Source organism: Anomaloglossus baeobatrachus, chromosome 2 (genome assembly GCF_048569485.1).
Source record: "Anomaloglossus baeobatrachus isolate aAnoBae1 chromosome 2, aAnoBae1.hap1, whole genome shotgun sequence".
NCBI classification, from domain to species: Eukaryota; Metazoa; Chordata; class Amphibia; order Anura; family Aromobatidae; genus Anomaloglossus; species Anomaloglossus baeobatrachus.
Genome location: NC_134354.1, coordinates 283,418,451 through 283,432,480, shown reverse-complemented (window position 1 = coordinate 283,432,480; position 14,030 = coordinate 283,418,451). Strand labels below are relative to the sequence as shown.

General features: G+C 42.6%; 1 protein-coding gene across 1 annotated transcript in view; it reads right to left on the bottom strand.

Moving 5' to 3' along the window:
* Window positions 1–14,030, bottom strand: part of SLC30A2 (solute carrier family 30 member 2) — a 44,707-nt gene that overhangs the window by 3,983 nt on the left and 26,694 nt on the right. Inside the window, exons 3-7 of the mRNA XM_075333815.1 lie at window positions 13,505–13,651; window positions 13,122–13,275; window positions 7,880–8,063; window positions 2,134–2,239; window positions 1,892–2,026 (exon numbers count right to left, since the gene is read on the bottom strand). Of these exons, the coding sequence (XP_075189930.1) occupies window positions 1,892–2,026; window positions 2,134–2,239; window positions 7,880–8,063; window positions 13,122–13,275; window positions 13,505–13,651 (726 nt within the window). The remainder of the gene's footprint in view (window positions 1–1,891; window positions 2,027–2,133; window positions 2,240–7,879; window positions 8,064–13,121; window positions 13,276–13,504; window positions 13,652–14,030) is intronic.

Sequence of the window (14,030 nt, the reverse complement as noted above, 5' to 3'; positions counted from 1 at the left end):
CCTTAAACCCTCTTTTTAGACTCATAGCAAAGGCCTAGAAGTGGCGCTAAAGGGTTTATTGTCCCTGGAGAACATCATGCATCATTTACCTAGAATGGATATGGTGAGGTGAGACACTGAACAACATTAATACCATATTTTGGAGGAAAAGAAAAGTGGACCTAAGAAGAGAGGACATCTATAGTCCCTTGAGTTGATGGTGTCAAGTTATACTGTACAAGCACACCCTGCTGCTGCTATTACACCACACTTGGATGCTGTTCCAAGTGTATGTTGGCTAATCACCCCTGATGAACCCCCGAATATTTTTTTAGGAGGGGGGGAAACGCGTCGGGAGGAGCTGTGGGCACCGATCTTGTTGGGTCCATAGCTCTGTCCTAAACTGCTGTTTACAGTATCTGGACTGTAGCATAGTCTCCAGTCCGAGTCAGGAACCAACAGATTTTATACATTACATGTTGTCCTGGTCTTGTCACAATGCACTTGGTGGTGGTGGTTTAGGCTAGTGGAGCGTAGGGATATATAGGGACAGCCACCCGGAGCGGGGAGTGTTCAATACCTTATAGCACTCTCCGCAAGTAGGCAGGAGGAGTTGAGGAGTATCGTAGTTCCTCCTAGTTCACTGAAAATTATTCAGCTATCTATCTCTGCACGCTCCCTCTACTCTCCACTAGGCCTTGATGAGCACAGTGTCTTTGTGTGTTTGTCAGACATTTGGTGTCATATTTATTTTCTATTATAAATTGAATAAAAATATATTTTTTATAGAGGTGTGTTCTAGTGGTTTTCGTATGTATGCAGGGAGCAGGGAGCCGGCAATGACAGCGTGAGAGCGGCGAACGCTGGTAACGAAGGTAAATATCGGGTAACGGCTTCTTGGTTACCCGATATTTACCGTGGTTACCAGCGTCCGCAGAAGCCGGCTCCCTGCTGCCTGCACATTTAGGGTATGTGCGCACGTTGCTTTTTACCTGCTTTTTACCTGCTTTTTTGCTGCTTTTTCTTCTGCGCTGTTTAATGCCAAAATGGATGTGTTCTTCTATTCAAGCAAAGTCTATGGGAATTTGGGTTTCTTGTTCACACTATGTTGTTCAAAATGCTGCCTTTTTGTGGCAGAACTTTGGTCAAAAACTCAGCTTTTCAAAGAAGCAACATGTCAATTGTTTTTGCCATTTGGGTTTTGCACTGCAAAGCTGAGTTTTTGACCAAAGTTCTGCCACAAAAAGGCAGCATTTTGAACAACATAGTGTGAACAAGAAACCCAAATTCCCATAGACTTTGCTTGAATAGAAGAACACATCCATTTTGGCATTAAACAGCGCAGAAGAAAAAGCAGCAAAAAAGCAGGTAAAAAGCAGGTAAAAAGCAACGTGCGCACATACCCTTAGTTGTTGCTCTGTTGCTGTCACACACAGCGATGTGTGCTTCACAGCGGGAGAGCAACAACTAAAAAATGGTCCAGGACATTCAGCAACAACCAACGACCTCACAGCAGGGGCCAGGTTGTTGCTGGATGTCACACACAGCAACATTGCTAGCAACATCGCTGCTACGTCACAAATGTTGTTCCTTAGCAGCGATGTTGCTAGCGATGTTGCTTAGTGTGACGTGGCCTTAACACTACTGCTGTGAGTGGTAGTTTTGCGATCAGCAACTAAATGCACAAGACTGTATCAACTAAATAAAGGGACAAGTCATATACTATTTATTTTGATGATTTGCAAAGATGTCAGCAGCTAGAGACCCATAAATCACAAATTGATGTAATGATTACTTATTTTGGGTACTTAATGGTCTTTTCATATAAAGTGTCCACATTAGAGGGAAAATGTGACATAGTCCCCTAGTAAGTATGGATGTTTATCTACTAGAAATATAGGTAATCACTTACTTATTGCTATATGAACAGATAGAACGGGTTGAGACACTGTAAGGGCCCAGATATGGAGGCTGTGAAGAGCTTTCACTCCATTTATAGAAAGAAGGGTATCCTTGACCAAGTTAAAGTCAACCCCCTTAGGAGTACCTGTAGAAAGACAAAATGCTATATTATCTTATGGAGAATTAAGACCCCAGCACCATTAACCTCTGCTTCAATCACAAACAGTAAAATGACTCAGCCTTTATACTTACCCTCCATCAGTACAAGCAGAACATCTCTAAGAATGGTCAACGTGGTACCGAGGACCAGTATAGAAAACAGAAATGTGCAGATCGGGTCGATAATTTTGTATTCTGGCTGGAAGAAGACAGAGATTTTCAAACAAGAGATTACAATGAGATAATTGCTTCCAGTATTAAAAATTAAACGCCGTGAAATTTCAGACACAGCTGGCAGAATGTAGCAAAGTAATTAAAGGGGTTGGCTACTTTATTTTTAACAGAGTAAAGTCAATTGTGGAGTGCACTCGTTTTGTAAGAGGTGCAAACATAAAGTAAATTATTCAATAGACATATATTGATACATCACAATAATATATTTGAAAGTACAGTGGTTCTTACAACATTAATTCTACATTTCGACCCTCAAAGGCATTTATCAATATGCTGCCCTGTTAGATCTTATCAACATGTCTAAAATGTGTGCTTAAAAGATATGAGGGTAGGAGGAAATTTCCAACCAATAAATCAATCATACTACCCAATAAGGCCAAGGGAGATCTGGGTTTATAACATTTGGATCCATGGCTCTTGTTGTTTTAATAGTCTCACATGATCCCTTCCTCTTTTTGGTCTGGGGACCTGCTCTATCACCTAAAAACTTAGATGAACCGTGTTGTGTTTTGCTTGTTTTCAGTGATAGGGAAGGGGGGAGTCAAGTCTTACTGCATTTATGTTAGATTTGTGGCTGGAGATCCTATCACAGACATGTTGTATGGTTTCTTCAATATATAGCAAATTACAAAGGCACTAGAGTAAATAAATCACATAGTTGATCTCACAGGTAGAATATCCCATGATCGGGTATGATTTGCCTGTATGAGAATGAAGAAAGTGATCAACATAAGTAACTAAAATATAGTGTAGACATGGGAATGTTCTCATCCTCCTGGTATCCAGGAACGGTTGTGCGTCTACGTGTAAGGCCTTGACAAATCTGTCACGAATGTTACAAGGTTGATTGAGCACATAATTGATAAGTCTGGAAAATCTGTAACGTAATATGCTCGTTTCAGAAGTGGTTAATGTTTGCATATTGTACAGTATACTAACTCAAGGGTGCTAAGGGCTATATGCATATACAAAAGAAATTCTGGAATTGGTCTTAGGGTAAGTTCACACAGTGCGTTTTTCGCGGCGTTTTTGCCCAGAAAACTGCATGACTTTGCTACCCCCAGCAAAGTCTATGAGTTTTCATTTTTGCTGTCTGCACACAGCGTTTTTTTTTCAGCTGCGTTTTTTGTGGTGACCACAAAAACGCAGCATCTCAATTATTCCCGCGTTTTTCACCGCGTTTTTCATCCATTGAGTGCAATGGGATGTTGAAAGACGCAATGAGAAACACAAATTGTTATTATAGCTGCGTTTTGGTGCGTTTCTAAGACCAAAATCGCAGCTATAAACGCAGGAGGTGGGTAGTAAAGTGACGTGTACAGGTAGAGGATTCCTTCTGTCAGTAAATACAGAAGCGTGAATCGAATCCTCCTGGTACCGTCACCGCCGCTTCCACCTCCAGTCCTGTGCATGTCCGCTCCCGTGCAGCGTCATGTCTGGGCGGGAGGTGGAGGCAGCTGCGAAATCAAAAGTGAACAGAAAAAAAAAAAAAAAGTCATACTCACCTGTCTGCAGACTCCCGGTGCCATGCCCACTCCCATCTCCTCTCACGGTACCGCCGCTCCGGCTGTGTGCAGTCTCCCTAGGTACGTATGCCTGCAGGACCTGGCGATGGATCACCTGATGCAGTCACCTGACGCATCAGCTGATCGTAAGTCTCGGGGTGACGCTGACAGCTGCCGCTGGCGCTGCCAGCGCCCAGCCGGTTTAACCTATCAGCGGATGCCGTCAGGAGACTTCATCCCCGATTACCGGCAGCTCCTGCAGCAATCGGACGGGATCAGACTCGCTCCAGGAGCTGCCAGTAATCAGCACATAAGTGAGTATTTATCTTTTTTTTTTTGCATTGATGCATCATCTGATTGTATAAACGGCTTTTATGCAATCAGCTGATGTGTGATGTGATTCACATCCTGGAACCTGACACATCATCTGATCACTTTGCCTTCCAGCAAACCGATCAGATGATATTGGATCCGGATTGGACAGCGCGGGACCCTTGACCCAGGATTACTGCGGAGGGGGGGCTCTTTATTTCAATAAAGATGGAGTAACTAATTGTGTTGTGTTTTATTTCTAATAAAAATATTTTTCTGTGTGTTGTGGTTTTTTTTATCTTTACTAGAAATTCATGGTGGCCATGTCTATTATTGGCGTGACACCATGAATTTCGGGCTTAGGGCCAGCTGATAATATAAAGCTAGCCCTAACTCCATTATTACCCAGCGAGCCACCGTCACCAGGGCAGCTGAAAGAGTTGGATACAGCGCCAGAAGATGGCGCTTCTATGAAAGCTCCATTTTCTGGGGTGGCTGCGGACTGCAATTCGCAGCGGGGGTGCCCAAAAAGCATGGGCACCCTGCACTGTGGATTCCAATCCCCAGCTGCCTAGTTGTACCCGGCTGGACTCAAAAATCGGGCGAAGGTCACGTCATTTTTTTTTTTTTAAATTATTTCATGAAATTCATGAAATAGAAAAAAAAAAAAAAAAAAAAAAAAAGGCTTCCCTATATTTTTGGTTCCCAGCCGGGTGCAAATAAGCAGCTGGGGGTTGGAGGCAGCCCGTACCTGCCTGCTGTACCCGGCTAGCATACAAAAATATGGCGAAGCCCACGTCATTTTTTTGTTTGGGGGAGGGGGCAAAGAAATCCTGCATACAGTCCTGGAAGGAGGATGCTGAGCCTTGTAGTTCGACAGCTGCTGTCTGCTCTCCTGCATACACTATTAGATGCAGCTTGCTGAGCCTTGTAGTTCTGCAGCTGCTGTCTGCTCTCCTGCATACACTATTGGATGGAGGATGCTGAGCCTTGTAGTTCTGCAGCTGCTGTCTGCTCTCCTGCATCCACTAGTGGATGGAGTATGCGGAGCCTTGTAGGTCTGCTCCCCTGAATCTCCCTCCAGCATACAGTCCTGGATGGAGTATGCTGAGCCTTGTAGTTCTGCAGCTGTCTGCTCTCCTGCATACACTAGTGGAGAATAAAGAACATATGGAAGAAGGAAATGACATCAGACCTTTTTTTATTTATTTATTTTTTTCAACAATCTTTAATGGCAATGTTCACTGATAACAAAAATGCAGAAAAACGCAGTGAGAAAAAACACAGCAAAACGCAGCCAAAAACGCACCAAAATGCAGTAAAAACGCATGCGTTTTTTTCATGCGTTTTTAAAGACACTACGTTTGTGCGTTTTTAGCGCTAAAAACCGCACAAAAACGCAGCATCAAATAAACGCAGTGTGCGCACATGGCCTTAATTAGTCACTCTTTAAGATCTGAATTTGTCCTTTGTTTAGTAAATGTCAATGGCAGCCCCTATCACAAAATTTTGTGGCAGAGTCTAGTGTCATGTAAAGTGACTTTTTTCCTTGCTATCTAAAAATTGTGACTGGGGAAGGGAATCCTTTGTAGTCCTCTCCTCAGCTGGCAGTATTAATAGTGTACATTTCAATCTGTTGATTTGGTAGAGGTTGGTGCTTAGTACCCCTTGTTCATCTATAATCAGGAGGGTATCAAATAAAACCAATTTTCGTGGATGAAAGTTAAGGCTAAACTGCAAATTGATATGGGGAGATAAGGTATGCACACCAGTGACTATGTAAGGGGAATACATGGAATAGCAGAAACTGCTGTGTGAATACTGACCTGAAAAATCCAATAGCTATATGAAGAGTGAAAATGTGAAAAATGGAATCTGCATTACTGCCATGAACATATGAATCAAGAGAAATTTAGCTACTGAATTGATCAATGCAATAGAGCCCCAACACTACGCCAAAGTATTTCTCTACGTTGTCTCTTACATAGTCACTGGTGTGCATACCTTATCTCCCCATAGTGATGTTTTTTTAGGTTTTTTGCACCCAGTTCAGACTTAGAATGGTGTTCCAAACGTTATTCGTTATTGTTAGTAGTTTTTCGTTTGTGAACCCTCCCCACCACACCTATTGCCAATCCATATAATACGCATAAATAGCCTGGGTCTCAGCTTCCCATACACGGTAAGTTTTTTAACTGCATGAGAGGACACATACAAGCTAGGGACCCCAACGTAGAGAAATACTTTGGCGTAGTGTTGGGGCTCTATTGCATTGATCAATTCAGTAGCTAAATTTCTCTTGATTCATATGTTCATGGCAGTAATGCAGATTCCATTTTTCACATTTTCACTCTTCATATAGCTATTGGATTTTTCAGGTCAGTATTCACACAGGAGTTTCTGCTATTCCATGTATTCCCCTTACATAGTCACTGGTGTGCATACCTTATCTCCCCATAGTGATGTTTTTTTAGGTTTTTTGCACCCAGTTCAGACTTAGAATGGTGTTCCAAACGTTATTCGTTAAACTGCAAATTGAGTCTGACTTGGCTGAGTTAGGAAACAAAAAAAATGTAGAAAGTCAATAGGGTAGTCCCATATATACAAAATATGTCACCTACCAGCAGATTGCATGATTAAAAACTTTACGTGTCAGTGGACTCAAAGATTGCCACAAGATTTAGTGAGAGGGACTACCATTAACATTTACTGAACAAAGAAATGACACATGCAGATCTTAAAGAGGGACCAACTGAGACCAATACTAGAAAGAGTTTCACACATGAGCCAGATACAATAAGCACAAATTGGCCTTTCCTGAAATGAGAATATTTGCACATTCCAAATTACCACATATTCCTCATGTGTCTCAAATAACCAAATAATTTCCTTGACAAACTTGTTAATGCCAACATTGGGAGCCTTACACGTAGACCAACACAACAGTTCCTGAACGCCAGGACAATGGGAACATTCCCATACCTATACTGTTTTAGTTGTTTTAATTGTATTAAGTCTGAACACTGCCTTCATCCACATACAGGCAAATCATATGCGATCAAGGGATACTATACCTGTGAGACACATTTTCGGATGTATATTGGGAAAACCACATGTCCACAATATGATCTCCTGTTACAAATCTATCATATGATGTGGAAAGACTTGTCCCCCTTCCCTATCATTTTAAACAAGCAAAACACACAGTGACTCAACTTAGATTTCATGTAATATAGAAGGTCCCCGACCAAGAAAAGGAGATCATATGAGTATTGAAACGAGAGTCCTTCTGGATCCATACACTACAAAAAAACAGACCCACTTAGGGCTTAATAGGGAGTAATATTTGTTTAAAAAAAATGGTTAGAAAAAAATGGAAATTTCAAACGCATATTCACAGGTCTTATTTTCTCTGTAGATACATTGAAGTTCTATTACCTAACAAAGTAACATCTTGACAAAGATTTGGGAGGGTTAAAATATAGAATTTATGTAGAAAGAACCACTATTTTCTAATATGTCATTGGGATATCCATTTGTGATGCATCGTTTATGGAACCTACTACTGTACTTTCTAAAATATCATTGGAATATCTTCACATGACGCATCATCTATTGAATAAATTATTTCATATTTCCATCATTTTGTGAGTGTGCAGTGAACGTTTCTACTTTATTTGAATACATGTATTGGGAACAGGTCATGTAATTTTGTGACACTTACGAATATATTGTGACAATATAAATAAACGACAAGCCCTTTAAGATTTCTGTTATCACTAAATTACCTTAAAATAGATGACATAGGCAGCAACTAGGACACCTAAGCTTTGAAGCAGATCTCCCACTACATGAATAAAGGCAGCACGTACGCTAGGGTTATGCAGCTCGCCATTGCTGTGTGAATGAGTGTGAGTATTTTCACCTCCGTGACTGTGTCCGTGTCCAGTCTGATGAAGTGTCACACCCATTCTATAAAAAAAGAATCAAGATCATGAATTTATACACATATTATATTGTACTGGATGAAATACATTATATACACACACACACACACACACACACACACACATTACATATTATACTCAAAACATTACAGCGAAACATAAAAAAAATAGAGCCATTTCTTATGATCTAAAACCGGAGAGCAGGTGTCAACATTCTTCTAGGCTTAATGAGTCTTCCATTACACTAGGAGAAAATATTCCCTTTGTCTTGACAACCATTCATAGCATATTTGCTTATATATTTTTTTCACCAATCTGAAAATCATGGATAGTGCACGGATGACGTCCATGTCCTTTCCATATGTGGTCTTAACATTGTAACAAATAGCAGCTTTGCAATTTATCTATTTTTTCATCAGGGCAATATAAATGGATGAACAACAATTTGTTTTTACGTATAAGATCAAATCGATCGATCGATGTCTGAATGAGGCCTATGGCAAATTTTTGGATGTGGATTTGTGTCGCCCCAGGGACATCGATGCAGCTTCAGGGACGCCACAGGGTCTTCTTCTGTATATATATGGCAACAGGTATGTTAGTTTTTATTATCGTGACGCCACTCACGGTTTGCGGTTAGGGATTTGGATGACCGCCACTGCAGGTTTAACCCCTTAAGGACGGAGCCAGTTTTGTCCTTAATGCCCAGGCCATTTTTTGCAATTCTGACCAGTGTCACTTTATGAGGATATAACTCTGGAACGCTTCAACGGATCCCGGTGATTCTGACATTGTTTTTTCGTGACATATTGTACTTCATGATAGTTATAAATTTAGAACGATATTTTTTGCTTTTATTTGTGAAAAAAATCGGAAATTTGATGAAAATTTTGAAAATTTTGCAATTTTCAAACTTTTAAATTTTTATGCCCTTAACCCAGAGAGTTATGTCACACAAAACAGTTAATAAATAACATTTCCCACATGTCTACTTTACATTAGCACAATTTCTGAAAGAAAATGTTTTGGGGTTAGGAAGTTAGAAGGGGTCAAAGTTCATCTGCAATTTCCCATTTTTTCAACAAAATTCACAAAACCATTTTTTTAGGGACCACATCACATTTGAAGTGACTTTGAGAGGCCTGGGTGACAGAAAATACCCAAAAGTGACACCATTCTAAAACCTGCACCCCTCAAGGTACTCAAAACCACATCCAAGAAGTTTATTAACCCTTCAGGTGCTTCACAGGAACTAAAGCAAAGTGGAATGAAAAAAAGCAAAAAATAAAATTTTACCTAAAATGTTGCTCTACCCCAAATTTATTCACTTTTAGAAGAAATAACACAACAAAATGAACCCCAAAACTTGTTACCCACTTTCTTATGAACGCGCCAACACCCCACATGTGGTCAGAAACCTTTGTTTGGACAAATGGGAGGGCTCGAAACAGGAGCAGCAATATTTGAATTTTGGAAAGCAAATTTGGCTGAAATAGATTGCGGGCACCATGTTGCATTTACAGGTCCGCTAAGGTACCTAAACAGAAGAAACCCCTCACAAGTGACGCCATTTTGGAAAGTGGACCCCTCAAGGCTTCTATCTAGGGGTATAGTGAGCATTTTGGATCCACAGGTACTTCACAGATTTTGATAACGTTACATTGTCACATTGAAAATTTTCATTTTTTTCTAAAAAATGTTGCTTTAGCATCAATTTTTTCACTTTTTCAAGAGGTAATTCCAAAAACTTCACCCCAATGTTTGTTACCCACTTTTTTATGAACGCGGCGATACCCTACATGTGGCCAAAAACCTTTGTTTGGATAAATGGGAGGGCTTGGAATGGAAAGAGCACCATTTGAATTCTGGAAAAGTTGAAGTAAATTGCGCGCACCATGTCACATTAGCAGGGTCCCTTGGGTACCTATACATCAGAAACCCCCCACAAGTGACCTCATTTTGGAAACTAGACCCCTCAAGGATTTTATTCAGGAGTATAGTAAGCATTTTGAATCCACAGGTACTTCACAAAAATGTTGCTAGTACACAGTGTCAGCCTTCCTGCAGAGATGTGAGTGTTGTCCACGGGAGAACGCAGCTGCCCATGCCCACGATTTGGGTTCAGGCTGCTGTGGACTTTGGCTCTATTCTACCTGCAGAAAACACTCATCTCCGCAGCATAAATTGACATGCTGAGGCTCGGGAAGCTGCGCCACAGGTCGGTTTATGCTGCAGAGAAAAGAAACACAGTGGGCACGGGATTTCTAAAAATCCTTCCACTGTGCTTCTACTGCACAACGCAGCGTTATGGACGCAGGGAAAACACTCTGCGCCCAAAACGCTGCAAACCCTGATTGTGGGCACACAGCGTAAAATGCTACAATGGATGAATGGATAGATGTCAAACATATATATAATGTCCACCCCCCTCTGCAGATTCTAAGCTGGCGCCCTTTAGTGCCTTTCATGTGACACTAAAGGGTGCCTAGCCTTGTATTTTGCCCAAAAGAAAAAAAAATAATTAAAATAAATGACGTGGGGTCCCCTCTATTTTTGATAGCCAGCTAGGGTAAAGCAGACAGCTGTAGCCTGCAAACCCCAGCTGACAGCTTCACCTTGGCTGGTGATCAATTTGGAGGGCTCCCCAAGCTGTTTTTTTTTTTTATTAATTTTTTTTAAATAAATAATTAAAAAAAACAAAAACAAACGTGGGGTCCCCCCAAATTAGATCACCAGCCAAGGTGAAGCTGACAGCTGGGGTCTGGTATTCTCAGGATGGGAAGAGCCATGGTTATTGGACTCTTCCCAGCCTAAAAATAGCAGGCCGCAGCCGCCCCAGAAATGGCGCATCCATTAGATGCGCCAATTCTGGCGCTTCGCCCCAGCTCATCCCGCGCCCTGGTGCGTTGGCAAACGGGGTAATAAATGGGGTTGATACCAGATGTGTAATGTTACCTGGCATCAAGCCCAGCAATTAGTTATGTCATGGCGTCTATCAGATACCCGACATAACTAATTGACAGTAATAAAAAAAAAAATTAACAAAAAAAAATTTATTTGAAAAAACACTCCCCAAAACATTCCCTGATTGACCAATTTATTGAAAAGAAAAAAAAAAAAATCCGCTGTAATCCATTTGGACGTCCCACGTCGATTCTGGACCTTCTAGAATATAGGAAACGTATCTCCCATTTTCTAGGTGTGAGGACCCTCCATTTGAGGAGAGTGGGTGCAAAGAATCTGCACCCACTCTCCCCGGGTCACAGCTGCACAGTGCCGAACAGCAGCAGCAGCCAGCGTCCTGAACACAGGAAGCTGTCAGCTGCTCTGCTCATGTGACCGGCGTCTGCTGAGAAGGAGCCGGAGGAGGGGGCCGCGGGGGATCAGCGCTCCGACAGGTATGTATGACACCGGGGGACACCGGGGGGGTGATAGGGGGGGACCCGGCAGGGCCTAGGGAGCAGGTTTCTGTCGCATGTGTGATGGCACATGCGACAGAAACCATAGAAACAGTGTGAATGTGGCCGGCGCGCTGCTGTGATCGGCGGTGCGCGCGGCCATCTTGGATTTTTGGGAGGGGGTTGGGGGTCAGGGGGGGCACTTTGGGGATACCGAGGGGACCGGAGGGAACCGAGAAAGAGATTTATCTCCCATCTGACATGTTTGATCATGCCAGATGGGAGATAAATCATTTTTTACCGGCGCGGTCATTTACTATAACTTGATGATCGGTATACGGTGTATACCGGTCATCACGTGACTGGGGACCGGAAAAACCGGCCCGAATCATGATCTCCAGGGTCTCAGCTACCCCCGGCAGCTGAAACCCCGGAGATTTTGACGCTGGGGGGCGCTATACACTTTTTTCTGCCCGCCGTTTTAAAACGGCAGAAAGGAATAAGTACCCTTTTTTGGTGCCGTTTTAAAACGTAACGCGGTCGTAATGGGGTTAACAAGCGTCAGGGGCTGATGGAGTCTGCAGTCAGATGGTGTGGCCTCCTGTGAGTGAGGCAGGCCCCAGGGGTTTGGGTGTGTAGAACAACAGGTCCCAGAATAATTCAGGCAGAGTCCAAAAGTCTTTCAACTGCTTTTTACTCACTTCAGTTGTTGTTGTTAGGTAACCCGGGCGATACTTCAATAAACCAGGTGAAACCAGGAGCTCCTTCAGGCCGGTCTGAGGGTAATTATTAACTCGCCTTCCTAGCACTCTTTGTTCAGATAACCCCTGACTTGAAGTACCGTGGGGTCTTTCCAGGGAAGTTACTACTGTCTTTTCTCCCCTTTTTGGACCATTTGCCAGCAGCGTGGACCAGGTGAGATGGCTTCAAGCTCTGTCTCCTTATGGGTCCCTGTGTTGCTGCTGAGGCTCGGACTCTGTGTGGTTGGTGAGGGACTTGTAGTTCCCCTTACAGGCAGGTTTAGCAGATAGTTAAACTTGAGTCTACTCTAGGGACCTGTTCCCCGTACGTGCCTAGTCACCAGCAGTCCCCGTACTCGACTGACTCTCTCCCTCTGTCTTTCTGACTGACTGACTGACTCGTAACCGTTCTCCCCTGCTAACGGCTACTTCACGTGCAGGGTCTGACTAGTGTGAGTGCGCGTCTGCGTCTCCTAGCAACCGCCGCTCACCACTACCAGACTGGCTCGCGCCACTCCTTCCCTTTCAGCCTCTGCATTTTAGCTCCCAGGCCCTCCACTACACCCCTTGACAAGAATTGAAGGCCAGACCCCTCTAGGGACTGCCCAAGGGACCCATCTAATGGTGTTGGAGACCTGGTTGCTATGTGTCTGTGCGCAAACACCTCTTTCCAGCCTTTAGAACTACCTGGAAGCACTGTCCCAGCATGGGTGCAGTACTCAGTGGTGCCTGACCAGGTCAGGGGCGCCACAGATTTCATGAATAGGAGTCTAGTGCACCTCATTATCACAATTCTTTCCCATAGTTTAGAAATACTAATAACATTATATCAATTGGTGGAGAACCCTGAACATTAAAAAAAATCTTCTTTTCTTCACTACATAGTGAACCAATAAACATAGTACAGATAGTTGTAAGTATAAGCTAAAATAATCCATTACATACATAATATTCACGGCGACTGCACAGCCAGATGTGATTAACATCGCTTCTCCTTCAATTTCATAGTTTCCGGAAACGATCCGTTCTACAGCCAAATACACCAAGACGCCAGTCACTACCCAGATGGACAGGACTGACAGGAGGGCTCCCAGGATTTCTGAAGAAGAAACAAAGAAATTCTGAGAAAATGGTCCCTTTTAGCCTTTGTGTAATTAGCATGTCATTGATCTACCATACTGCCTACATTCATAGTGTGGCTTTTTTCTAACTAAAATAAGGATTAACTTTGTTAAGGAAAAGCAAAATAACACACATAAAATTTCTGTAAGTTTACCATTTAGTCTTACAACTCTCTTTCCATCAAGTATAGTTAAGTGGTTACTTACCTGCCCGATGCCAGCCAAAATTCATAGTTTTTGTGGCTGGGCGAGAAGACATCCAGAGGGCAAATAAACTGATCATCATGCTTGCAAAATCTGTTAGTAGGTGGGCAGCATCAGTCATGATGGCCAAACTGTGTGCAACGTACCCACCTGTCAATACAGTGAAAGGTGGATAAAAATGGTAAAACTGTGTTTTGCTTTTTTTTCCCCACTCACTCAATAAAAAAAAAAAAAAAGGGGAGTTTAAAATCCAGACTGAAGAGAATACAGACATCTAACGGCAATCTGTCAGCAGGATTTCACCCCCCCCAAACTATTTCTATGACTGTATAGCCCTTCAAAGGCAAGGCTAGTAATACCTTTACATGGCCAGTCCATTCCTCCATTATTGAGATATCAGGGTTTGAATTGATATGCAAACAAGGCTGAAGAGCTATTGTAGATCTGAAGCCTCTGTCACTCCAGCTCTATTCCTGACTGACTGATGGCACCTTTGCCTGAAGTTACACAGTATACAGGCTCTCATGAA